The following is a 27,760-nucleotide window of genomic DNA, read 5'->3' as shown; positions in this document are numbered from 1 at the left end:
ATGAAAGGTTTGATAATTGCATCTGTTACTACTTAGTTTCATAGGCTTTAATTCTAGTATGCATTAAATATTGGGCAAAATTGCACTTGACTAATTTTTTGAAGAAAAGTAATTTATTCTGTCAAGAAATTTTAAAAAATAGGCTTTGTGAATGGTTAAACTGTAAATCTTATGTTTACAAAATACTGTAATTTTCAGGAAATCACTGTATTAGGAATGTGCAATGACTTATATAAATAAAAGCCATTTTTAAAACTGTTTGGGGCTTGTGTTCTAATTATTCCCCCCTTTTTTTTATTTCTGTTCTTGCCTCTGTGTCTGAACGGGCATGTCTGTGCGTTTCTTGGTAACCTCGGGAGCAGACAGAGAGCCGGGCACAGTAAGTACCCCAGCGCCTGCTGCACACGAACACAGCCCCAACACCTGCCAGCGCCCTCTGCGAACTCAGCGCAGTCAGGCCCACACTCCCCATCTCTCAGTGACCTGGGTTTTTCTTTTTCTTCTAATTAAAAGTATTTGTCTTCTATGACTATTTCCCCTCTTGTCTTTTTTTTTTTTTAAACAAAATTTGTGTTAGACGAGAGGGGCATGATTTGGAGGTGAAGCTGTTTGCAGTAATTGCTTACCTGGAAATACACTTTGATCTGTATGTATCCAGGACCCACTTTAAAAATAGGCTTATCATTGCATTCTGAGACCTGGTTTCATGTAGTTTAAGAATATTCATTTTTATCTTAAATCAGCTTTACAGGCAAGAAGTCACCATCCATATGTGAAGTAAGTTAGTGATGTGTTGCTTCTACTTAAACCATTCATTATCCTCTGCAAACACATCTTAGTTGCTAGGTTTCCATATCTAGTTTTCTTTGTATAATTGTTCTTGGAGTACGAACTTGAATTTCCATTTTATTTTAGATATCTAAGCATCTGAGCAAATGCTTACAAACAAGGAAATTCAGTGGGCAGGGATATGTGCTTACAGAGCTCATCTTTTCACCAGACTAAATCGTACCCATTTTATATGATGCACATTTGGATTATACATGCATCTGCTAGTTAGCTGTGGGTAGACCTGTGTTGCAAATGCATCTCTCAAATATCATGGAGTGAATAATGAATGAAAACTTTAGCCTCTTCACTTAGGATTGCTACAGTTTTTGCCTCTTTCCCCTTCTTTCTGAACATAACACTATTTTAACCATTTTTAAGACCGTAAAAAATGTGATACTGAATTTTGGAATTATTCTGATACTTTTTCTTCTCATGCTGAGGATGGAATCCAGGGTCCTTAGCATGCCAAGCAAGCGCTTTACTACCGAGCTGTACCTCCCAGCCCTGTTCTGATACTTTTTTGTTAGGAGTTTGGGCAGAAGACATAATTTTTTTCAGTTTGATAATTTTTTTATTTCCCCCTCTCCCTCCTCTGTCTAGAAAAATAGTTGCTTTTAAAATTGTCTTTGAGACAGATCTTTGTGTGCTTCATGTATTAGGATATGTTTAGAGGAGGGGCATGGTTAATGGCAGAGGTCGCTAGTTTTTAAAATTTTCATACTACAAGTTTTCTCTGGAGAACATTGGGAGTGGAAAGGGAGGGACAATATGTTATAGCTAGGAAATAAAATACCCAACACACAAAGTACACGTTTAAGTAAACTTGCTTTGATTTATGGAGATGACCTTTATATGTTTTGCCGTCTCGGTATTCCTATAGCTCATCATTATTTTCTGCCAGGTTCATTCAGTAGAGTATCATATCAGACCTAACCCTGGACCAGAAAGCACATGGCAGAAGAAGTTTCGTTGGAAAAGCCCATGTTTACCGTTTTGGGGGTTTTTTGGGACTTATTTTTTAGCTCTGGGACTGACTTCTTATCCAACTTCCCCCCTCATTATTACTTTTAGACCTCAAATGACTATATTGACTTACACTACATGTAAGGCACTGTGGGATGGGTCTGCAGTTTAAGAGGTATGTAGGCATGTAGCACAATACCTTTTTCAGAAAACCGAGGAGAGATGACAGAAATACAGAAAAACAGAAGAATAGAAAGTTTCAGCAGAAGTTGTGTAACATTGGCATCACAGTTGTGGGAGAGATGCAGCATGCCTTGTGGCTCTGAAATGCTGGAGCTGTGAACTCTGAGGTTTGCACACTGAGGCTGGTACAGGTGTTCCTCACACCTCTGCATGTGTCTATATTTCAGTGTCCAGTAATTTTGTTTATTGGCTGAAAAACCTTATTTATTGGGGGAGTTTACTTCATTGGGTGGAGGGAGGTTGATTAGTGTGTCCTTAAAAGAAATACAAATAAGTTCTTAAATTTCAGGGGACTGTATTGTTTTTAAGTGCACATATTCAAGTTAGTAGTCAATCAACTCTCCAGTCAAAATGGAGTGGGTCATTGCATAAGCTGATCTGTGCAATAATGTAAATGAAGTGGTGACTTACGTGTTATTGACTTGTATGTTTTTTCATATCAAATTTGTAACGAGTTTTAGGGGTCATTTCAATGAATGTTTTCAGAATAGTACGAGTACCTGTGTTCTCTGCCTAATTACTGCAGAATGGTGGTGGTGATATGAAATGGGAAGACTGCACTAACTTTAACTGAAATATTTAATTCAGTCTGTAAAGAGGAGTTAAATTGTTCACTGTCCCCATAAGGGGGATTTTGCATTACAGTTATATAAAATTAAAGAGCTCTTCAAACTTGGTATAAAATTGAGTACAAGAAACGGTGAATAATGTGATGTGTGTACTATTAGGCCCTAAAATATAAAAATATACATAAAATATATATAAAAATAGGAACTCACTTATTTAATAAAGTGGTTTGAATTATGAAGTCTGATTTCACTTGGCAGAGAAGTCAATTGATTGCACTGCTGCCTCTTTTTTTTTTAAGCCAACAGAGGTAAAGGGCCTCTGGAGCAATGTTTTTCAAAACTTGTGGTCTCAGATGTTTGTTTCTCCCTTCAAATTAAAATTGAGGACCCCTAAGAACTTGTTTTTCTTGATTTTTTTATTGAATTGGAAGAAAAAATTTAAATCACTGTAGGATAAGTATCATTAATGAGAAACCCCATTTTCCAAAACAAATTTTTTAGGGTGAATTGGCATTCTTTTACATGTTTGCAAACTTCTTTAGTGCCTGGCTTAAAAGAGGTTAGCTAGTTTCTGATCAGCTTCTGTATTTGATTTGTTATGATACAATTGTTTTTGTTGTTTGGGAAGGAAATCTGCCATCATAGAGATCAAGGGTCTCTGGAACACTCATGGGTCCTTGGACCAAACTCTGAGAACCTCAGCTCTCAATGAGACTAAGACTTATTATTACCTTTTTCTGTTCTATGTTGAATATACTTAAATCAAGTGCCCCCAAAATTCAGAGACTTAGGTGAATCTAGATGGAATTGCCGATATGTTTGGATTTTTAGCTGTGAGCCTAAAATGGGTTGGTAGATTGTGTGTGTGTGTGTGTGTGTGTGTGTGAGAGAGAGAGAGAGAGAGAAAGAGAGAGGATTATTCAGTTTACTTGTTTAAGCTTTTATGGTAGGAAAACAAATGAGCCTTAATATAAGCAATCTGTTTTGATGTAAAACCTGGAAAATGAAAGTAATAACAGTGAAAATATGAATACTTAAGTTCCTGTTTCTGAGCAGGGGACATGATGAAGCCAGTAATTTTTTAGGGATGTTCTGTGTTTTTGTGCTTGGTTTTAAATTTGACTCTTTTTTAATTCTTTGAACCTCTTTCTTTCTTCCTTTTTTTTTTCTTTTAATGTATAAGTTTCCTTATGAGAGAGCAGCTGCTGAGCAAAGATAGATGAAATGACCTTAAGAAAGGCTGTTATTTCTTCAGTAGTATATGATAGTAATAAAAAACTTTAGATGTTTCAATTAATTTAAAGATAAAGAGCATTAGATGTTGGCTGAATGAAATGTCATTTAAATACATCTGCTTGAAAGACTTGGGACTACAGAATCAACAAAGAGTTGTGGCTTTTAATGAATACAGTAATGTGTGTTTAAAAAAGACCTTGATTCAGTTAATAAATGCTTGCTGAGCACTCAATATGTGCCAAGCATGGTTTGAGGTGGTACATACATTTGCTGCCATTTTTCATTCATCCCCCTTAATATCACAGATAAATGACTTTTGTAATAACACTGAAATCTAATTCATGTGATTGGTATTTGAAAAAACAAGGAGTACCCTGGGGTGTCTGGGGGAGACTAGAGGATAGATAGGATGTGTTCATTTAGGCAGGGCTCATGATTGGGCTCTGAAGGTGTGTGCATGCTTGTTGTGGGTCAGTGACCTTGTGTGTGGTTCTGGGGACAGATCAGATCTCAGCAAAATTTTAAAAGGGGTTCCTGATCCAGAAAAGTTTGAGCACTATTTACCTACCTTGTCAGTCAGAAGACAGCACCATCATTTTATCAGTGAGACAGCTCAAGGAGACTGGTGCTTCTAGTCACATGGTTACATGATAATAGAGGTTGAGATTTAGATCATGTCCTAGGGACTGTGCTGTCACTCCATAACTGACCTTGAAAAGCTTCAGGGGTTCATGTTTGGAACTTAAAGGTAGTCATGGCAACCAAAATGGTCACTTTTTTTCCCCCCCTTTTCCAGCTTTTCTTGACTAGCTAATTGACAGAGCTGGGATTAGCTCCAAATTCAGAACCACCCAAAGTTTTTACTTTTTCTTAGAATGACATTAAATGTTATAGAGGATCAGAAGGAAATTAAGACCTTTTTTTTTTTTTTTAGAAATTAGTATGGGTCTTTTTTCCTGAAAATTTTTGAGCCACAACAGCATTTAAGGGTGGTAAAAAGAAGATGAATTTTGGTGAAGGCAGATCCCTGGGAGTTTCTGGCTCTTAGGCAAGGCTCCCCTCTGTAACTGGTGAGTACAGTAGTGGTTGCCCAGCAGAGCAGGCGGGTGCTTCAGGAGTGGTCCTCACCCATTTGCAGAGTAGCAGCAAGGCGATAAGTGCTTTATCACTTGCAGTTAATGCAATTATTTGTGGTTCCTTCCTTGTAATCCCAGTGGCTAAGGGGAGGCTAAGGCAGGAGGATCGCAAGTTCAGAGCTAGGGTCAGCAACTTAGGCTGTAGGTAACTTAAGGAGATCCTGTCTCAAAAAATAAAAAGGACAGGGGGATGAGGATCAATGATAAAGTGTCTTTGCGTTCAATCCCTAGTACCAAAAACACACAAATTGTATCGGGGTGCAGTAATTTGCTAGATCTACCTGGGAAAGTTAGCAAGACCCCATGTCAAAATAAATTTAAAAGGACTCAGTGCCATGCCCCCCACCTCCAAAAAAATGCAGATTTTATCAGGAACTCTGTGAAAGTGAGAATCTATGTCTTGGGGCACTTACTGATGGTTCTTTGTGTCAGCATCTTGAAATAGCCCAGCTCTTATTAACTCATCACTTTCACCTAACTTACAGGGACTAGCAAGAACTATTTTTGTCCGGTTTTTTGGGGGGGGGGGGCTGGGGGAAGCTACCGGGGATTGAACTCAGGGCCTCTTGACCACTGAGCCACATCCCCAGTCCTATTTTGCATTTTAGTTAGAGACAAAGAGTCTCACTGAGTTGCTTAGCACCTCACTTTTTGCAAAGGTTGGCTTTGAACTTACCATCCTCCTGCCTCAGCCTCCCCAACCACTGGGATTATAGGCATGCCCCACCATGCCCAGTGCATGAACTGTTTTGCCCAAACATTTATGGGTTAATTTTGACCTCGCGTGTCAAACTATGGCCTGGAAATAAAGGCTAATATTTAGATGAGTCACCTAAAATGTCAATTTTTAGACACAGAAGAGAACACTTAAGTGTTCTTAAGCTGTTGCCTCTGCAGGTTTCTCTTGTGGGATTTTAAACTGTGCTTAAAATACAGATCCTCTTTGGGAAAACTGACATCACTGCTGAGAGTAGGATGAATTCCTGAAGAAAGAAAAGGTCTTGGTTGTTGGGGGTTGTGTGCACCTGTACCAGGTAGAGGTGTGTTTCATGTAAGTGCAGCCACTTACCAGATGTATGCTGGGGTCTGGGTGTAATTAAAACCAGGTTTAACTCACAGCAATTGCAGTGAAAAAAGGGATCTTCATGCTAAAAAAAAAAAAAAAAAGCAGGTAGAGAACATTTTTCTTTCTTCCTAAGTCATTTTTACACTTCAGTTTTTTGTTTTGTTTTATAGTGGCAGGGATTGCTTAACCACTGAGCTGTATCCTTTGCCTTTTTATTTTTTGTTTTGAGAATGGATCTTGCTGAGTTGCTTAGGGCCTCACTTAGTACTCGAGCCTGACTTTGAACTTCCTGTCCTTCTGCCTCAGCCTCCCAAGTTGCTGGTATTATAGGGGTGTGCCACCACACTCTGCTTGCAGCCCAGCATGCCTAGCTGAGAAACTGTTTTTAAGTAATTATATTTATTGTCTCCTGCAGCCTTTATATTTCTTTTGTTTTGCTTTACCTGGAGGAGATAAAAGGACACAAGGGGTATGAGATTGACAGGGAAGGCATTATTTGACTTTAGGTGCCGACCACCTCCAGTATACACTGGCTCTTTACTTCATCTTAGCAGAACATCCACTTTCCCTGAGTCCTCCTGAGTCAGCCATCTGCATTTGACAGTGTGAGTTCCTAGGTGGAGGTTCAGCAACTCTGTTCTTTCCTATATTTTGCACGTGAGCTAGGAAGCACAAATACACAACCTTCAGACCTGCTACAGTCCAGTGTTCTGAGCTGTGATGTGCTTGCCACGTGGACACATTCTCTACTTTCTACATGTTGTTGACAACTGAGGATCCCATTAGTTTTATGGGTTAAAAGTACATTTGTCGAAATGTCAGGGAAGAATACATGAGTGACCAGTTGGACGGCAGCAAAAAAGTACAGCGCAGGGTGATGGCTTAATTGGTACCAGGTGTAGATGGAGCAGGCACACAGATGTGTTGGGGTGCACAGTTACCTAATTGTTTTAATGTTCACAGAGAAGTTAATTGTCAGTGTAGAGTATGCTAGCAAATTAGGTTCCCACTGTCTTAGTGTAACTGAGGATAAATGAAGTGTCACGAGTTTCCAATCTGTACCTCTGACACAAACACTTTTCCTGCGGGGAAGAGAAAGTTCCCAAGGGGAATCTGTGGCAGCTAAAGAAAACCATTTGAATAATGTGCATTATTTTCACATTAGGGAAACCCATCTAGCTCTGCTGTATCCATGAGTGGGTTTTCCTTTCAGATTTGCTTCTGGTGGTTTCAAGGTTTAAAACTTGTTGGCAGAAGAGTTGCTCTGAGTCCTCGAGATACATGAAGGCTGCTGTCACTAGTGTTTGGTAGCATTACAGCATTGACAGTGTAACATTTCATTAAACCTTTCTTTCATAGTTTCTGGAGTTATTTTCCAGATTTGTTTCAATAGACAAGAACAGCCATTACTGTTAGATTGCTAAAGAAAGCAAAATTCCTGGAACAAGACCATAAAAGACTGGGCTTTATCCTTATTGAAGCACTGAGGGTTTTGCTATATTTATCTTGAGTGTTCAGAGCATAAAATGTGAACATCCCTTTCTAAAATGGTCAACATGAGGGTAATACAAAGTCCAAATCTTGATGTTTTCTTTTTATTCTTCTGGTTACTCTCTGAAGTTCAGTAGACTCTTCTACTTGCATTGTAAGTTCTTAAATGGAGGTGTGATTTTATAATTGTATTGGGATCTTTGGTTTTTGTTTTATCTAATAGGCTGTATTGGCCGCTTCTGCCCACTGGGTTCAAACACTTGGCCAACTGTCTAGTTAACTTGCACCTATTCCACCACTGCAGGGGGAGGTTGGGTTCCCACAGTTAGGAAATTGTGCTCTGGTTTGTCTCAAGAGAGAGCATGCAGGTCCTGTTAAGGGAAAATCTTTTTCTTCTGACAAGCTCTCTGCCTCACATAGCCATTCTGCTCTGTTGGGTGGATGTGGACCCTTAAGAAGCATCTAATTATAATACCAAACAATTTACCTGTTGCCCCTGAAGGTGTTCTCTAAGATTTGATGTTCTCAAAAGAATTCTAGGTTTTCTTAAGAGGGGGAGAGGTCCTTTCTTGCTGTGGAGCATGCCTTTCCTGTCCCTTAACCTGCATCTGATCATCTCAGTTGTAGTTTCTATGTGTAAATGCAGCCAGGCTTCTTTCTTTTGCTAGCACTGAGCATTCTGGGAGGATCTTTTCTTTCCTTTTTGAGGCTTATCAGATTTGCCTGTCCCTGTACCATTTTACTTGGCTCTACATCCTTAAGCGTGTGCAACCATAAGGTGTAGAACATCATTATGGTTTTAGAATTTAAGTTTGTTTTGAAAACACTGTGTTTTCGGATCTTGATTTGCTCAGGTTTGTAATATCTCCCCTAGGCTATATAACTCCCTATTTTGAGTTCCTATAAAAACACAGGTAAATAAGATGATTTTGTTTATTTCTTAACAAAATCTTAAAGAGAAACTTATATACAGTCTGGAAATCCTAGTGCTTGGGACATTTGTGATAGAAGTCTGCCCAGTATTTACAGTGTTTGGAAAGTCCTGGCAGATATGTAAATTTCACCAGCTGCAAGGTGAAATAAAACACTGAGTTTCTTGGCTGGGACGAGAGTCTGTCAATCAGTGTGATAACAGTGGTTCTCATGTTGATCAAAAAAGTCTTATTCATAATTAAATATTTATTTGGCAGATAAATATTTGAAAAATGAATTCCACTTGATGAATGCTATTTGGTAGATTGAAATCTTTAAAAAAAAAAAAAAAAAAGGACTCTGGGAGGAGACATCTGCAGTGGCAAATAGGTCTGTAAAACTGTTACCTGTGGGGATTGACAGCCTGAGGGACTGATGCTGAGTATAGGTGGACTGCTGTGGTTCTACTGGGGTCCTTGATAGGATATAGCTTAGGTTATGAGCAGCAGGATTTATGAGGAATTTTGAACTATTCTCAGTTAATTTTATTTTATTTTTATTTTGAAAAATTATTACTGCTAGTTAGTGGCAGATTCTCACTGTGTTGACCAGGCTGATCAGTTCATTTTAAAGTAGGCTGTAAAATGTCCAGTTTTTATAGTTACATGTTGTATTTTTGAAGTGATAGGCATAGAACCAGATTGTTGACTGTTGGTTAGGAGGAGTATCAGAGAAGCAGGCGTGAGACATTGTCAAAATGTTAAACACGGCAGTTTAAAGAGCCAGTGTGGGTTTTAAGTGATTTTTACTTGGGTATAAGTGTTCTGGGTACAGAATCTGAGCTGAGAAATCTCCAGGCTGGGAGGGGTGGCACTTCGACATAATTGGACTCTGTAGGTGGTAGGAAGAGCTGCTCTAGGCAAATCACCCTGGCTTGGACATCATAGTGCTCCAGATAAAATGAGGGGGATGAAAAGTATCTCTTGAAGGTTGTTTTGGTCTCTTTCCTGGTTTGAGTCTAATTGTCTGGAATGTATGTGACTTTTTAAGTTACTTAAAGCAAAACAACCTCAGTTTCATTCTTTTGCAATTCGGTCTCCTCTTAAATGTTTGTTCAGTATGTACAATAGTTACCCTATCAACACAGAATCCTAAATTTTGAAGAAGCTAAAGGATTTTCAGTCGATATCAGGTATCGTCTCTTAATACTTGAGATTCATACGAGTGGTTTATCGTGACTGGCAAAATGGCTGTGTTCCACCCTTCAGCCAAGGAAGAAGTAGCAGATGGTGCATGAAGGAAAAATATTTTGGGTATCTTGAGACATGTAGCAATACCCACAAAGTCACTTTGGGTTTCTGGAGAACAAATGAGGGAACCACAAAGATAAGGATCCCCTAGACAGTAGTTAAGAAACCAGACGGTTGCTGTTGGCTGCCAGTGCAGCTCATTAGGCTGGAACTGTTTGCTTATATCTAGAACAACCACCAGAGCAGTGTCAGGACTGGAAAGTCGGCCAGTCACCCACAGAACTGGGTTGCAGGAAACAAAGGTTCAAGGACGTGGTGTGTTTTTGGTGGGGTGGTGCTGCACAGCAGTGGGAGCCCGGGATGCCCTGGATCTCACCCCCATGACTTTTCAGCCCCCACCCCTTTGCTGCCCTGTTTTGAGTGGGTCTTACAGAATCAAAGGTATGAAGAGACATCTTGTTTCGCAACTTGTTGAAGTCTGCCTGTTGAATGGGGCCAATTTTCAGATAAAGCAGGGATGCTAATTACCAGCCCAGTCCAAATTTAAAGGAACTTCAGAGCTTTTCAAAACCCATTCAGATTATAGACTTCATTTAAGCTGCTCGTGCGGAAGTTACAGTAATGACTTCTAACTTGTAGAAGCAGAGGCCTGAGAGCCTTAAAGGGCCAGCTGTAGAGATGTTTCTAACACTGTGTAGCTCCTAACAGAGGTACACTTTACTTTTGACGTTCCCAATTCCACTAACATGATTTTTAAAATAAGACGTTAAGAAACCATTTTGGAATGGTGAGTGGTTTGGATGCCTGGTGCTAATCACACAGGAGGGCTGTAAAGATAGCCTCGTGAAAAGAGACTTTGAAATTGCAGCGGACCTGGATTCTTTGACATGTTTCGCTGGGTACCTGTGCAGATGGGAAGTAGAGTGAGATATGTGCCTTTCCCTTGCTGCATTTGCAGAGCCGGAGGAGACTTTGGGGCTGAAATGATTTAGAACAGAGGCAGGTGTATTTAAGCACTTCCTGGAGTTGTGTTAATTCTATCGCATCCTTTGTCAGGCTGAGGGACTGGGTTGAAGAGGTTAGTTTTTAGCAGACATTTATGAATGTAATTAGTTCAGGGATGCAGCCATCTCACCTTTCAGCCCCAGCCCCTGTGGTAAAGCCATTACTTTGAGCTTCTCCATATTGAATTGCCTAGTTCCCTCTACCTCCTTTTATCTGAGCCTCCTGGCATTTGTGTAGCTTCAACAGTCAGGAATAAAAGAGCTCAGCTCACTTTAGAATCAGCCCCTGAAGTGGGCCACGAGGCTTCGTGTTGCCTTCTGGTCCTCCGTTTTGATTTCCTCCTGTGTGAGGTTGAGCTGGGAGCACTCCCATGGTGGGGTCCAGGTTTTTCCCAGGGGAGATTTGAGAGCCAGCCACCTGGCTGATTGATTACCTCTGTCTGGTGGGGATCAAAAACTCATGGCCTTAAAAAATGGACCATAAGATTTTTTGCTGCTGGTATATATTGTCACCTCCGATGTGGTCTAACCTAAAGATTTCCCCTGCCCTTTTTTATTTTAAATTGTGACACAGGAAGGTAGCATAATTGTCTGTTGGCCTGGACACCTGCTTTTAGTTCTCAAACATCTTTCAGAAATTGGGGTTATCTGGGCTTTGTGAAGGGAGGTTTTTGCACAGCTCACTGTTCAGGGCAGTAACACATCACTGAACAAATTGCCTCCTTGCATATGCTAATCCTGCACTTAAAAGAACTCATTGTAACATGTTCTCATGCCTTAGCCCGAGGGGAGATGGGAATTGAAGGGATGTCAGATCATGTCATGTGACCCCAAAATATCTCAAATGCCTGTTTTCTTTGGGTCAACAGTTCCCACTCAGCATATGCCAATGAAAGTATCCTGTGTGGCTGGTGGAAGAGATTAGTCCTTGTTCCTGCTTTGTGTGTGGGAGCTGGTCTTGCTATTGAAGCGTCACAGGCTGAGATTTCTTCCCCTGTGGGACTTAAGTTTCAGTGCTTCTGGCGAGCAACACCAAATCTTATTTTCAACAATAAATTAAAAGAATTCAAAAGTTCCTTTATCGTTGCCATGGAAAATGTGATTTGCCTTTTAGGAAACCATGCTGTTAATCCCACCTGTTTCTTTTGTGTCTGTTTAGAGTGGTACACAGTGACTCTTAAGAGTTATAGAATATGCCTAGTGTAGCAATCTCAAGATTTGCTTATCAGTCCTTCATATTCTTGACAGAGTAAACACACATCCACTCACAAACAGCAAGCTCCCAATTTCTCCAACACCAGATAGAACAGGAGCACATTTAGAGTGAGCAGAGCCTGAAGGATTCACCAGGATTTGTAAGGTTTGATACCAAAGGCAGGGTCCTTTTAAGTGGGGAAAGCTCTTTAAATGTTTGCCGTCAAAGTCTTCAGACAGATGACTTAAATGGAATAAAAGGTTGTATAGGTATCACCTTTCTAAAACAGTTCCCACTTCCAGGTAGGGTTTTCATGTGTATAAAGAGACCAGCAAAGAAGCCTTTGAGAGAAAGATATATATATACACATTTTTTTTTTTGTCTTGTAGAGTAATTCCCTTTTGGTCCCAGACAGTCTAAGAGGTACAGATAAACGCAGAAATGGGCCTGAATTTTCCAACGACATCAAAAAACGGAAGGTGGATGATAAGGATTCTAGCCACTATGTAAGTAAATAAAGGACTTTGAATACTATTTGTTTGCTTACTACCTACTTTCTACGTGAATGTCTAAGTGTAATCTAGAATTTCCATTATAATTCCACATCCCTTAAGGTAAGGGTAAGTTCAGAGCTGGGCATGGTAGTACATACCTATATCTGAGCCTCCTGGGAGACTGAAGGATCAAAAGTTTGTGATCAGCCTGGGCAACTTAATGAAACCCTGTCTCAAATTAAAAGACAAAGAAAAAAAGGCTGGGAATGTATATAGCTCAGTGGTGTTAAGGCTTACCTTGAGTGTGCCAGGCCCTGGGTTCTGTCGCCTGCATACACACAAAAGAAAACATTAAAAAGAGGTAAACTCTTATATTGTAGAATATTCTTTTCCTTTAGGGCTGCAAATTATGCTTCTTTTGGACTTAATTTTACATTTTAAACTGTCTTAGTTATTCTTCACTTAATCTTAGCCAGAAGTTCAAGAAGTGATCTGCCAGAGGGACTTTGAAAATTTAGGTGTGGCTTTGTGGACCATATGGCTGCACTGGGCCCTGCTTCTAGAAAGGTCTCATCCTACCATCATTGAAATCTCAGTTTTTGAATGAGGGCTTTGCATTTTCATTTTGTCTTGGACCTTGCAAATTTGGTAGCCACTTATGCACAAATAGAGTAAAAAATTTGAAGCCAGGGGAAGTGGTGCACACCTGTAACTGCAGGGGGTCAGGAGTCTGAGGTAGGAGGATTGCAAGTTCAAAGCCAGCCTCAGCAATTTAATTAGAACCTGTCTCAAAATAATAAAAAATTAAAAAAGGCTGGGGTTGTACCTCAGTGGTTAGCCCCTGAGTTCAATCCCTGGTACCAAAAAAAGAAAAAAAAAAATGGCAGCACAGAATATTTTTCAAGATGCTCTTCAGCCAAAATATCCAGGCTTATGTTAGGTTTAAGGTAGAGTTTATGGTCTTCTGCAGTGGGTGATCTTAGTCCGTGGTAAAAACAGATGAAACATCAGAGGATCTAGTTCACACCCTGCAGATGAGATCGCTCACCTGGTTGACGGACGAGAATTCAACATAGATCCATAGAAGTCACATTCAGAGGAGAGCAAGTCAGGCCAAGTGGCCATTGGCTCTGGCCCTGGAATCATAAACATTATTGCCATGATTTAGCTTGGACTTGCCCTGCATGTCTCCACCAGTGAGTTCTCAGGAACAATATGAGAGTAGGATCCTGAATTGGGCCACTTCTTGTCATCCCTGGTGGAAGAAGTGTCTACTGGGCAGACTGTGGAAGTTTAAACACTGGCCTCGACCTTCTGAGGCTTGCTCATGCCAATAGCTAGCAACAGGTAACATTTCTTGAGCGCCAGTTCAAACTAGTAACAGCTGCCCTGTGTTTTTATATGGGTTATTTCACTGGATTCTTACTGTAACCCAATGAGTTAGCTACCGTCATCTCCATTTCATACATAAAGAAACTGTGGCCTGGACCTTCAAAGTGGTTTGCCAGAGGTCCTGGCTAGTGGCAGAGCCTAGAGGCAGTCTGACTCAACCAAAATTTGTGCTCTTAATCAAAATTCCTACATCTAGTCCCACACAGGATTGGTATTTTTCCACAGTTCCTCGAATCAGTCCTTTTTGTACTATGGTGTAATAATATCCTAAGAACCAGAGTCATTGGTTCTCCCTGCCCCAGCCCAAGCTTTTTAATACATACCTTCTCCCCTTATCTGCTGCCCAGTGCTGATGTCCCATGTGTGCATTTCCCTTTGAAAAACTAATTTCAGAGTTCCATTAGAGAGGGCAGGAAGGCTCAGGAATAGAGGGAGGTAGGACAACAGGTCCTAAAATATCCTAATTTGATCATTACACAGTGTATACATGTATTGAATTACTACGCATGTATCCCATGTAAACATGTATAATTATGTGTCAATTAGAAAAATAAATTTTTTCTTTAATGTTAAAAAGAGTAATATTTTAAGAATTTGTTTGCTACTTTTTAACCAGTTTAACCTATATACTGCACAGTTATTTTTATAATTTTTTTTTTTTCTAAAAGGGAAACCCTTTTATTTTGTATTCTTTTGCCACACACTTAACACCATAGAACATTTGTGGCTCTCTGTGGGCTTTCCTGCGAGAAAACAAATTTTCTTTATTATTAGTTTTTCTCTCTTCTTTATGAAAACATTTTTTTGAATAGACTGTTATTTTGTATTACCCCGGCTTCCTCATTGGTTGTAATTTTATGTTGTTACTGGTGAATTGCATGGTGCCTTCATAACAATGACTAAAGTATATCTTCTAACACATTATTGAAGAAAGTGAATAGGGTCTCCCACGTGCAGTTCTGGGTATGGTTGGGAAACAACATTTGAGATCTGAATTTAGAGTCGAAGACTAGCTTGGACTGTGGGTTCACAGAAGGCCATTGTGGGTAATGTTTGCACTTATATGTATTAACATTTCTCAAATATTCTTTGTATAATCCTAATGACAGTGACATCAGAAAAAGAATTGTTTAGATCATAAATTTGGGTTCTACTTATTTTTTAAGAATTTGGACCCATCAAGAGGTCCTAATTTCCACATGCTTATTGTATTTCTCTGCACTAAAGGATATAAGGGTTTTTGAGTAAAATAAAACACAAGAGTTTTACAGCCTGCCCCAAACTTTGATGGAGGAGTCATCACATCATTAACTGAGCAGCTTTTCTGAATCTCTTCCAAACTCAGTACAACCCCAGAATTTCTTATGATTAGCAGATTTTACAGTTCTATTGAAGAGTCAATAAAAATCCTACTGCAGAATGGCAATGCCCTCCAAACACTGCCATCTGTATTCCTTCCATCTCTCCGAAAATCTGATTGCTGAAGAGGTTTATTCTTGACATGAGATTGGATCTTTTTTGTTTTCTGCTGTAACTAGAAACCCCATGGAAAAATGGGTTAAGTGAATTTGTGTCTGTTATATGAATTGTCTATGAGCGCCAGATTGGCTGGCCATCTGCCTTCAAGGTGAGACGTATAAAGATAATGACATGAAATTGTGTACTTAATTTGAAAATCAAATGGAAGAAGAATGCGCATGTAAGGGTATGCAGATATCAGATTATAAGCAAGATTTTAGATCACAGAAAAGATCTAGATATTTATTGAAAACATTTATTATGCCTTTATAGTGCACCATATTTTTGCAACTTGCCTTCTCCTGTAAGCAAATCATGATTGGAGAGCTGGTTTGCTACTGCAGCAGAATTCCTGAGAGCAGCTTTGCATAGCTTCGGGTCAGATGAGAAGGGGAAGGTGGTATTAATGGGAAGGGTTGGCAATCTGGAAGTGAGCCCACAGGCATGTTCCATGTAGTTTTCTAGCTTGTGTGCCACCAAGAACTATAGAAAGAAGTTTAACTATGTTCACATCCATTCTTAGTCTTCATGAGACAGTAAAATTTCTTTTTTTCAGGACAGCGATGGTGACAAAAGCGATGACAACTTAGTTGTGGATGTGTCCAATGAGGTAATCATTGTTTTTGTCAAAAAGTGTATCTTCAGAATAACTTGCATAGTTCTAATGTGAGAAAAGCCCAATAACAAATGTATGAAGTAGAACCACAGTGTCTTTTGCATTTGTATTCATTAAGAACCTAATGGTTGTATGTGGATGGAGCAATAATAGTCTTAACTGACATAAATTATTATTCCCTTTATTAAAAAAAAAAAAAAAGTCTGGGCTGAGGGTATAGCTCTAGCACTGGCCCAGCATTTGCAAGACCCTGGGTTTGATACCCAGCACCATTAAAAAAAAAAAAAAACAGAAAAGAAAAAAAAGAAAAGAAATTTGTTGCCCTGGTTATTTTGGATTTCTAAGTTGGGTGTCTGGCTCCTCTTTCCAGTGACTTCTAGGGAAAGTACTTGGACACAAGGAGGAATTTGATAATTTTCTTTATGATAACTTTCATGGGTGTTCAGCAGACACCTTCTCATTCATTTATTATAACATCACTAGGCATGTCATGCCCTCCCCACTCCAATCAAAAGGACTTCCAGTATTCTCTTATAATTAGAGAATTAGTGTGGAAAAGTTTGTCTGCTATAAGCTAAAACATGAAAACTTTTGATTCTACTTGTTGAGGACCCTTCTTCTCCACGAGCAAGTCCTGCCCATTCACCTCGGGAAAATGGAATCGACAAAAATCGCCTGCTGAAGAAAGATGCTTCTAGTAGCCCAGCTTCCACTGCCTCCTCGGGAAGTTCTACTTCTTTGAAATCCAAAGAAATGAGCTTGGTATGTAAAGAAAATTGGTAGCCTATTTGGCAGTGCATTTTTCTTTGTGGACCAGAGGACACTAAAAAAATTTGAAAGTCAGGGTTTTGCTGTTTGAGGGTTATATCTGTTGTTGTTTTGGTACCAGGGATTGAACTCAGGGGCTCTCAAACACTGAGCCACATCCCCAGCTCTTTTCATTTTTTATTTTGAGACAGGGTCTCACTCACTTGCTTAGGGTCATGCTAAGTTGCTGAGGCTGACCTCCAACTTGTGATCCTCCTTTCTCAGCCTCCTGAGCCCGGCTGAGCATTATATTTTCAAGTATTAAAAAGCGAAACTCCTTCTCTTGTTTTTACTGAGTCAGTGTGTTTACTTTTTCTTCTGTAGTAGTCTCTTATGAATCGTGGTTAGAGACACAAATCTGTGAAATTTACCAGTTGGCACATAGTTCAGACCTCTTAGATCTTAGGAAGTCTTGACTTTGTTAAGCTGTGCACTTACTGGGGGACACTGTCCCATCATGTTGGGGCTTGCTGGGAGCATGCCCGATATTAGAGAGCTCATTAGAACAGTGATGTACACAAGGAGGCCTAGAAAAAACTGGTGGTGTTGGGGTGCATCAAAGCCCATCTGTGTGGTAGTGTATTCTTTCAACAAATGTTGTAAAGCTTGTCATCTCTTCATTCATAAGGGTCCCTTACCACCCTATTTAATCCTTACACAGTCCTCCAGTTGTTACCCCATGTCACCTACGTACGGGGAGGAAAGCTGATGAATTTGCTGCACCACACAGCCTACCAGGTGCAAGACAGAGTGCTGGGGTCCCTTGCTGGCCCATGATCTTTGCCATGGGGGTCCTGAAAAGTTGAGAGGCAGAAGACACTGTCCTGCCACCCTGTTGTTGTTTTGCCTCCTGTAGTGCTGATAGCAGGCTGGTGTTAAGTCTCCCCTGCCTGTACTGGTGGGTCCACATGCGTTATGTAGGTAGGTGGGTGGCAAAACCTACCCCCAAAGGTATTCTTCTTAGTAAAGCTTGTTCTGGGGCTTTTGCCTCTGAAATGCTGGTTTGCTTCTCACGTAACTGATGGTCTCGCTGTCTTTCGTCATTAGTCTCAATTCTGCGGCTACCCAAAGGCAGGATTAGAGAAAGGAGCTTCCCTTAGATGTTTCTGTGGCTGGTGCCCACATTTCCAAGGGACTGGGAGTTATTCTCTGGGTGGTCATCATTTTGACTTGGCAAAGAGCCTGAGTCCACAAGCCCGATGGAAAATTCTTTTCAAAATAAAATCTGCGGAGGAAGAAGTGTGATCATGTTCTCTGTCTCTAGCTCGAGTTTTAATTCTGGCAGGAAGAGGAAAGGTCAACATTTCTCGCTCACAAGTTAATGCTGTCAACATTGTGTGGATTTATGAAAATTGGCTGAGGGAGTAGCTAGAAGGTGCCCAGTGTCCCAGCTGCTGTTGTGATAAATTGTGTAATATGGCTTGGATTAAAAATAATACTCATTTAATTTGTTTAATGATACCAGCATGAAAAAGCCAGCACGCCCGTTCTGAAATCCAGCACGCCGACTCCTCGGAGCGACATGCCAACGCCGGGCACCAGCGCCACTCCAGGACTCCGTCCAGGCCTGGGCAAGCCTCCAGCCATGGAGCCCCTCGTCAACCAAGCGGGTAGAGCATCGCCTCTTATTATGCTGCGTTGTGTTCCTCCCTCTCCCAGCTCAGTAAATTGTCTGTTAATCTAGTGACGTGATTTCCCCATGCATATGAAATGCCCTTGCCACCACCCTCCTTCCTGTCTCTGAAAAAGGCACGGTAAGAAGCAGATGTTTGTCCTTGGGTCTCAGCAGCTGCACCCTGTTTGGTCTCCAACTGTTTACATTCAGCTTTTCTTTTATTTCCAAATAATCCAAATCCTAGGGACTTCAGTCAAGTTTCCGATAATTATTCTGTACATAAGCTTCTGACCAAACTATCATTGTGTGTCTGACTTCGCTAATATTGACCGAAACGTCCAGGTTTGAGGCTAGAGCGTGCTTCTTGCTGACTGTGGTTGGCTGGTTTTCTGTTAGCACACCCCCCAAGAATCCGTAGAAATCAGGAGGGTTCCACTCAGTCTCCAGCCCATGAGTAAACTCATAACTTTCCTCTCTGGGCAAGGAAAAAAGTAACAACCTGAGTCCAACGGAAAGTAAGCACCAGAATATTCCTCCTAAATCCATGCTTTGGTTTACGTGAATCTAGGATTTGGTTTTCATTTGGAATTGGTACCAGGGAATGGAAAATTCGGACTGAAGGAGAAATCTTGGATTTTATCAAGAAAATCTTCTTTTGAGATTAAGTCAGGTAAACACTTAGTGTCTGTGCCTTGGTTTGCTCTCTGAATTGGGTACGATGATGCTGATTAATTCCCCTGGTGTCCCAGCACTGCCACATATACCAATGAGAAAATCTGTGGGTTTTGCTTCTGGGGTCCTTCCTGTCCTGGAGATTAAATTAGCTCTGGGGAGGATTGGATCCAGTGTATAAATTAGAGGTAATCTCCCTGCTGCCCGGGAAGCCTCTTTTCCTCCCTCCCCATGACAAATGACACTAACAGATGACTCTGGAATTGCTGGTCAGGCTTGACTGGAGTGGGCAGTCGAGTGACATGCGGCTTGTGTTTCCTTTCAGCCGCCGGTTTGAGGACGCCCCTGGCAGTGCCTGGCCCGTACCCTGCTCCCTTTGGGATGGTCCCCCACGCCGGCATGAACGGCGAGCTGACCAGCCCCAGCGCCGCTTACGCCAGTTTACACAGCATGTCACCCCAGATGAGCGCTGCCGCTGCGGCCGCCGTGGTGGCCTACGGGCGCTCCCCAATGGTAGGCCACTGCTGGTGGGCTTTGCTTGGGTGGGAAAAGCCACATGCTTCACTGAGTGCTGTCAGCCCTGGGGGCACACAGGCCTCCCCAGGCTATGGGGGCAGGAGCAGCCGGCCCCACACACCTCCAACACAAAGACGCCAGTGTTCCCACTGCACCCTTGCCCTCCTCTTGTCAGCCTTCATCAACATGCTGGTTCATTAAGTGAGGCCCAAACGCTTTTTGTTTTACTGTTTTTGTCCATGAAAAAAGGCAGTGTTTAGAAGCTCCTTCAGTGGTCCTGGGGACATCTGGTTTTCTCCCACCAAAGTAGATTTTTTTATTTAAAGGCGATGAAATGACTCTAGTGGCTCACAGAAGCCTTTTCATTCATTTTCTTAAGTTTTTCTTTTCTTCGCGCTCTCTTTCTCTCTCTATTTAAACCTTAGGGAAAAAAAAAAAAACATTTGAGAAGTCATAGCATTCTCTTTCCATGTCTATATATTCTTTACACCCAATAGCGTGGCTCATATCTTACAAGTGATTTGTGTATAACAAGTAGAAAGACAAACCGTGAACCTGCGAGGCTGGGCTGTTGGTTTCTTCTTGCCCTACCTTCTGCTACTATGCAAATGGCCCCGTTTTGACTGAGAAGATAAACAGCTGCATTTGAAGAGTGAAATTGACTGTTGTCACTGATTGCAACAGGAAAGGGTGTATAATATTAGGTATCAAACAGAAGCTCTGTTGCTATTTTAAAATACCGCCGTCACATACCTCTCTCTCCTTTCCCCTCTTGAAAATAACATAACACCCTATGATTGGGGGAGATGTTAAAGTCATTGTTTTTTCCTTCTGTTGTGCTTGTCGGAATCGATGTGCAGTGGAGGGCAAGAGTTCAAAGATGGGCAGCAAAGGGACTAGATGCTGCCGTTAAGGTAGACAGAAATAGGGAATCCATGCATGAACTTAGATAAGTGGTGCACAACTGAGGAGTTTTGCCCCCTGGAGACATTTTGATGATCACAACTGGGGAGACGCTGTTGCCACTTGAAAATAAAGGCCTCCCTGCAATGGCCAGGACACCTTTCAACAAGGAAAAGAACTATCTGGCCTGAAGCATCAGCAGTGTGAAGGTTATCAGCATTGCTCTCTCTGCACCTGATTAGGGAAAGATCAAGTCTATGGGAAGGATTTATCATCTGAAGCTGGTTCTCATTGCACAAGTAGATCGCACCCCTGTTCCACCTTCCAAAAGGAAGTGTGTCTTGTGGTGTCTAGAGGTGATTATGTTACTTAATTACATTAGACTTTTTCTTAAAAAAAAAAAAAAAATGCTAGCCCTGATATTGTTCCCACTTATATTGCTCTGGGGATACACTAGTTTCTAATGGAAAGTCAGTGCTGAGAAAGTGCCTACCTTGCATAAATGAGTCTGCCATGCCTTATTTTTATTTGCAGGTTGGTTTTGATCCTCCTCCCCACATGAGAGTACCTACCATCCCTCCGAACCTGGCGGGAATCCCTGGGGGAAAACCGTAAGTATCTCTGTGCCTCGGTTTTGGTTTGCTTCACAGGCGGTTCCCCAGCCACAGTGTCAGCAGACTGGGATTCCAAAGGGAGTACAGGCCTGGGTGTTTCCAAGGAGACTTCTGGTGTCTTTGCCCAAGAAGTGTTAACACTTTCTATAAATAGGCAACTTGTAGGTGTCATGCCTCTGTCTTCTCCCTGTGGGTGAGCTCATACACTTAGTTATTTCTGGAGGGAAGCTGTTGGAGACGAGGGCAAGGTGGGAGGATAGAGCTGGAGGTGGTTAGCCCTCCTTGCTTGACCTGTCTTCAGAAAGCTGCTCGGCTTTGCTGCTTGGTTGGAAGGTGGCTGCTGGATTTTCACTGGCGCTGTGAGTGGGTAGTAAGTTGTTACGAACTCTTAACCTCAGAGATTTGAAGTGTGTTATCTCTGTACCCAGCTCAGTGCCTCCTTTTCCTTATTTTGCTGGAACTAAGATATTTGAAGGGTAGGTCCTGTGGGAGGCCAACATCCCAGGTGAAACCCCAGTTACAGTTGCTTTTTGTGTTTTTTCCCCCAATTACAGTTCTGAGGAGTGATTTACTCTCAGACTTGGACTTACAAAAAGCAAAGCGGCTTTATGGGGAAGCAAGACAGAGGTTAAGTGGCACAAAAGCACTCAGAATTTGGAAAAACTTGGTTATTCTTTCTGGATCACTTTTTAAAAAATCACTTGCTTTCCATGATCTTAGTTATTCAAGGCCTGATTTGAAAGAATTTCTGACAAAATGGAGTTGAAATAATGGAGGGGGGAATCAGTCTATAATTTCAGCAAATATGCTGCCTTTTCTTATGATAGAAATGGCAGATGACCTTGTGAAATGTTGTCTTTCCAAATATAAGAGGTACTGTGGTCGAGTCTCAGACCACAGTTTGGTCTTTGTCACCCCCGTGTCAACGTGGCTGCTTTCTTCATTGTGTCACTTGCACATCACAGCGGCACCATTCTCAACTGTCCATTCAGCCTTGTGTGATTTTGTTTGGAGCCTTGATACAAAGAAACCACCAACCTGAGGAAAAATAAAATCTCTTGGCCTCTCACCTGCGTTTTAGGGAAGCAGATTCCCCTTGTTCTGCTTTTACTGTGTCGTTCTGACAATTTGACTGAGATTTGATTCATGAGGAAACAAGGCTTTGTCTACACTAGAAATTAGTACAGAGGATGAGAATTTAAGATGGCCTGGAGGTCCCGCCAGGGCAGGGTGGGTGGGAGGGGGGCAGTGTTGCTGAATGCTCACTTAGGTGGTCCATGTCTTCCGGGACAACACCCATCAACAGCCATGATGTGTGTTTTCCTGGGAATGCTCACTGCTTCCAGCCTGGGAGGTCCTTGGGGGCAATTGTGGGTGCTTTTCCCCTATGATTTACAACATTGTAGCTGTTGGTATCCAAATGGATTGGTCAGTGGATGAAGGGCAGACTGGTAATGCCATCTTAATAAGCCATGATAATGTTAACTGGTGAGTCTTTGGGAGGGGATTAGTAGGCAAAAAAGGCCAACATTGGCTAAGCCTTAGAGAAAGCCAGCTTCATGAGTTAGGGGAGTATGGGGGATTGTCCAGCTGCCAAGACCCTATCTTAAAAGTGATATGAGGGGGTTGGGGTTGTGGCTCAGTGGCAGAGTGCTTGCCTCGAATATGTGAGGCATCACCACATTAAAAAATAAACAAAATAAAGTTATTGTGTTCATCTACAACTAAAAATATTTTTTAAAAAATGAAGAAGAAAGTGATGAGGGCAGTTGGGGCTGGAAAGCAGAACTGTTGAGTTTCAGTGCTGGTTAGAAGGCTGGCATTCAGGGTATGCTCAATTTGGACTCTGTTCCTTATAGAGGTGTGGGGTGAGGGAAGGGAGATTTGATGCAAAAGAAAGTGATATGCCAGTTAGAGCCAAGTGGTTCGTCCTTGGCTGTGTGCACCTTACCTTTCTCAAAGCTGTGTGAACGAGGATTACAGGGTGCCTGTAGACATGAACAGGGACACAGTGGCAAAGTGGTGAGACTCATATATAAAGGTGCTTTTCTTGTCTTGGTCAAAATGACCTTTGGTCTCTGTATCTGTGCCTCCTGTTGTCTCTCAAACAGTCAATGTATTTTTTAAGATTCTCTTGATATTTGAGGTGAGCCATACTATGTGAGGAAGACGGAATTAATTAATAACAGAGGGTTAAGTGAATTTCCCCATTGCCAGGATCTGGGCTATACAGTCTTATTGCCAATATTAATCCATTAATTAGTATGGGAGGACTTGCTGTTTTTAATCATCTAGTAAAGTAATATTGCCTCACAGTATTTCCCAAACCATTTATAGTGACAGCCTGGTATTTTCCCAGCATATCAAAGATTGATAGGTTTGAAACATATAATAAGAATAAACAGGGGGGAAAGCCACGAAATCCAAGTTTTGTCAACAGTCATAAATGCCTGGCAAGTTGCTGTGTGAAGGTCTCTAGATGTTTGCCCTCCATGACTGTGCTCATCCATTACAGGCCATGGCTAATGTTTGCAGACAAATGTATGGTCTACTTCGAGAAATGGGGACAAACCAATATGCCCAGGGTGGGGTGTATGAACAAGGTGTTAAAGGTTATGTAAATAATTCTCTGGGAAATGCCAGTTCATCAGATGTTTGGGTAGGGCAACCGGAAGACATGATGGCTGTTCTTGGACTCTGTTTATGACCTGAGGGTCAGGCGTGGTGCATACCCTGGGCATGCTCCTCTGGCTTTGGGGCTTGATGATGTAGTCACTAAAAGAGCAGCAAATACTGTAGTTAAACTTATGACTAGTGCTGTGGAGGCAGAACAGTAGGTGATAGACAAACATGTCAAGAAGTGACCAAAGTTAAGATGGGGACGCCTTCCTTGGGGTCAGGCACATTCGTGAAGCTGAAGCCTGTGAAGGAAAGAATGGGTCTGGGAGGCCGAGGGCAGGGGCTGCATGCCATGCAGGGAGAGAGCTTGAAGGATTCATGTGCAGATGGACGAGTGCCTCCCAAGAGTGTTACAGCTGACAGTTCAGTTGAGGCTGGAGGGACCTTCAAGTCTCGTCATTATGAATATGCATCTGTGGTTCAAGTCTGCTATGATGGCATTACCAAGTGACAGCGTGCCTCTGACCCGCGTGCCTCTGTGCATGCCCAGGGACAGGGATCCACTGCTGTCCAAAGCAGTGTACTTTCTGTGGCTCTGTGAAAACTCTTCTCACCCTTGAGCAGAATGGGTCTCCCTGGAACATTGACCCATCTGTGTTTGCCTTTCTAACCCTCAGACCTTATATGGACTGCTAATCTGTCCTCTGCTTTTAGGGAATTGAACCTAGGAGTGTTCTACCACTTAGCCACACCTCCAGTTTTGAGCCTGGCCTTGAACTTTGAATCCTGCAGCCTGAGTTGCTGTAGGCATGCACACTGCACCCAGCTTCCATCCTCCTTTCTTTGTTCAGATATTTGGAGACCTCTGTTTCACCATGAGGCTTCTCTTCTGGCTGATTTTGCCCATTGCTTCAGCCCTGTCCTGCAGGATGTGATTTCAAGTTCCTGCATCATCTGCTCACTGAATTCTAGACCATCACCTCCCTCCCATTCATGCTTCTACAGATTTTATTTAGACCTACTCACAGGCAGAAGGGACTCTGGTAGGAGCTCACAGTCTGGGAATGGTGTCTAGGGGAAGAAATATTTGTCATCTGCCTTCTTAGAGTTTCTAATGGGTATAGGAATGAAAATCACATAAGGCAGGTTAACGGGGAAAAGCACACAAATTTTACTAAAATTTTACATGTATATGGGAATCCATACAAGAAAAGAAAGAGGTCAAGAGGGAACCAAAGCAGGCAGCTCAGATACCTTTTATATAAAGGAGTGATGAATTTGTGAAGTAATGACAAGAGAAAGGGGTTTGGACTGGAGGTAGTCAATTAGGGGACAGTAACTGAGACAGAAACTGGAAAAACTAAGGGAAGGTGAGAGTTATGTTGATAGGTTTGTTTGTACACGTCCATTTCAGCGCCGATTCCCTGACTGGCAATAAGGGACAAAAAGACGTATCATGAGAAGTTTTAGGACCTGTTTTTTTAATTTTTTAATTGTTTTGCTACTGGGAGTTAAACCCAGGGGTGCTTTACTACTGAGCTACATCCTTAGCCCTTTTTGTTTGTTTGTTTTAGTTTTTGATGGACCTTTATTTTATTTTTTTGTATGTGGTACTGAGAATTGAACCTTATGTCTCATGCATACTAGGCAGGCACTCTACCACTGAGCCACAACCCCAGTCCCACCTTTTTATTTTTTGAGACAGGGTATTACCAAGTTGCTGAGGATGACCTTGTACTTGCAATACTTCTGTCTCAGCCTCTGAAATAGCTGGTGCACAGATGTCCACCACTATGCCTGGGAGGGACCCATTTTTATGCAGAAGGGGAGGTTAGAAGGTCTTTCCTGTATCTCCCTTTGCTCTCTTGCCTTCAGCTCAAAGTACCATGTCAAAGTGGCATATTTGGGAGTGGCATATTCAGGGGGATGGCATTAATCAAATAATCTCAAAAACTAATATAGAACCGTAGTGTATGTAAGAATTATAGCAGAGGGGCACTGTTGTATGGAAGTGTAAGGTAGTGGGTAGAGGGGCTGATCCCACTGAAGAGGAACTCTCTGCAGAATTGTGTCCAGAGCTCCATGCACCTAGTAGGGGCAGGAAGTGAACCTCTGCAGGGAGGCACCAGCTGATGCAAAGGCCCTTTAGCCTCACCCTGTTCCATACTGGCTTCTGGTGTAGAAATGACCTGAGATCTCAGTAGAGCTTCCCAACCACCCTGGTTGTTTTCCATCCCTCATACTCACACCAATGTTTCCCAACTGCTCTTTATTAAGGCATTGTCCCCTTCTCTCTGACACTCAGGCCCAAGCTTCAGCCTTAGATCCTTACTTAATTCATTTATTTTTTACCCAGTCTTATCCTTTGTTAGGACCCCATATTTTCTCATAACCACTTTTGTCAACAAGAACCTGGGTGAGTTTTGTGTTCTCTCTCCTCACCCTAATCAAATCCCTGTTAGTTTATTGTTATTAGAAACCACTTATCAAACAAATCAGATATGGTGTCATTTTCTAATAATCCTAGTGACTCGGGAGACTGAGGCAGGAGGATCACAAGCTCTAGGCCAGCCTGGGCAATTTGAGACCCTGCCTCAAAGTAGAAAATTGAAAATAGGACCAAGGATATAGCTCAGTGATAGAGCACCCCTGGGTTTAAGAAAATAAAGCACTTATCTGATAGGATTTCTGTTTATCTTATCCCATCCTGTTTTATCAGAGATGCGATCTTGCAGTGATGTCTGGGCTGGACCCAGTGAGGTCCCAAGCTGAAGTGATCTTCCCATCTTAGCTTCTCAAGTAGCTGGGATTTCAGGGGTACCCCACTGCACCTGGGTTAGGTCCCATTTTTGTGCAGAGATCTTTCATTGTTGACTAATAAGTGATGTGACATGTGATGTTCCAGGACCCACCGGTGATATGGCCCCAGTCTGCTTTTCTATCCTCATGTTCTATCTTTTATTTTGTGTTAATCAAATGCCTCTTGTGCTAGAAGCACCTTCCCTTCTTATTTATTTTTTTAATTTATTTATTTTTGTATTTCTGGGGATTGAACCTAGGGCCTTGCACATACTAGGCAAGCACTCTTCCACTGAGTTTATTTATTATTTGTTTGTTTGTTTATTTATTTATATCCTCCCTTCCCGTCTCATAGTCTTCACTTCCTGTTTGAGTTAGTTAGCTTTCTGTTAATGTAACAAAATGCCTGAGGTAATCTACTTAAAAGGAGGAAAGATTTATTTTAACTGACAATTTCAGAGGTTTTTCATCCATGATGGGTTGACCCAGTTGCTTTGGGCCTTGCTAAGTTTGGGCCTGGGTGAGATAGCACATTATGGTGGAGAGTGTGTGGAAGAGTGAAGCTACTCTCTTCATGCTGTCCAGGAAGCAAAGAGGGACAGGAAGTGGGTGGTGGTTTCAATACCTCTCCAGGGCACACTCTCCGAGTGACCTAACTTACTTCCTCTAGGTCCCATCTCCTAAAGGTTCTACCAGTTCCTATTAGCACCACAGTCTCGTGACCAAGCCTTTAGCATATGGGACTTTATCCACACCATAGCACTGTTTGAGTATTTTCAGTCCTTCAAAGACACTTTGGTTGCTTCCTTCTTCATGAAGTGTTTGTGGGGCGCCTTCCCATCCATGATGTCTCTCTAGTAGCATTTAGTAATTGATGTCTTTAGACACTCACACTTGGACCTTGGGTTATAATCACACGTACATTTCCATCTGCTTTGTCCTGGTAGATTTGAAGTTCCTGAAGTTTCCTTGTCCCCTCGAGCAGAGATACCCAGTTAACAAATGTTAGTTGCATTTAGTTGGTGGTAGGTGAGTCCAGAACGGGGTGAGACTGTGTGATTCATTCTTTTTGAAAGAAGACTCGTATTTTTTTGCACTTTGGAAATAAGTAGTGTTGATTTATAATAGATCACCCAAACTTTGTTTTTAAACCCTCAAGGCTAGAATTAATTGGTATTGTTCAGTCAGCTTAACTTGAATTCATTTTTAGTTTTAGGAAATTTATTCCCCTGAGCTCTGGTGGGGAAATTTGAAAGTTAAGGTAGACTTTTTTTTTTTTTTCTCCTGACCCGATAGCAT

The 27,760-nt window shown here is 41.7% G+C and overlaps 1 protein-coding gene across 6 annotated transcripts in view; it reads left to right on the top strand.

Moving 5' to 3' along the window:
* LOC107148300 (transducin-like enhancer protein 1) overlaps positions 1-27,760 on the top strand; it is a 61,328-nt gene that overhangs the window by 15,592 nt on the left and 17,976 nt on the right. For 4 of the 6 annotated variants that reach the window (XM_015492957.2, XM_015492956.2, XM_015492955.2 and 1 more), the window contains exons 4-11: positions 363-379; positions 12,286-12,402; positions 15,857-15,910; positions 16,526-16,678; positions 18,189-18,333; positions 18,907-19,008; positions 19,336-19,523; positions 20,964-21,040. In XM_015492957.2, coding sequence (XP_015348443.1) covers positions 363-379; positions 12,286-12,402; positions 15,857-15,910; positions 16,526-16,678; positions 18,189-18,333; positions 18,907-19,008; positions 19,336-19,523; positions 20,964-21,040 — 853 coding nt within the window. The remainder of the gene's footprint in view (positions 1-362; positions 380-12,285; positions 12,403-15,856; positions 15,911-16,525; positions 16,679-18,188; positions 18,334-18,906; positions 19,009-19,335; positions 19,524-20,963; positions 21,041-27,760) is intronic. The other 2 variants (XM_015492959.2, XM_015492958.2) reach the window with 1 other exon arrangement.

This window comes from Marmota marmota, unplaced genomic scaffold (genome assembly GCF_001458135.2).
Source record: "Marmota marmota marmota unplaced genomic scaffold, marMar, whole genome shotgun sequence".
NCBI lineage: Eukaryota > Metazoa > Chordata > Mammalia > Rodentia > Sciuridae > Marmota > Marmota marmota.
The sequence above is the reverse complement of the archived record's forward strand: the minus strand, read 5'-3'. Positions and strand labels throughout refer to the sequence as shown.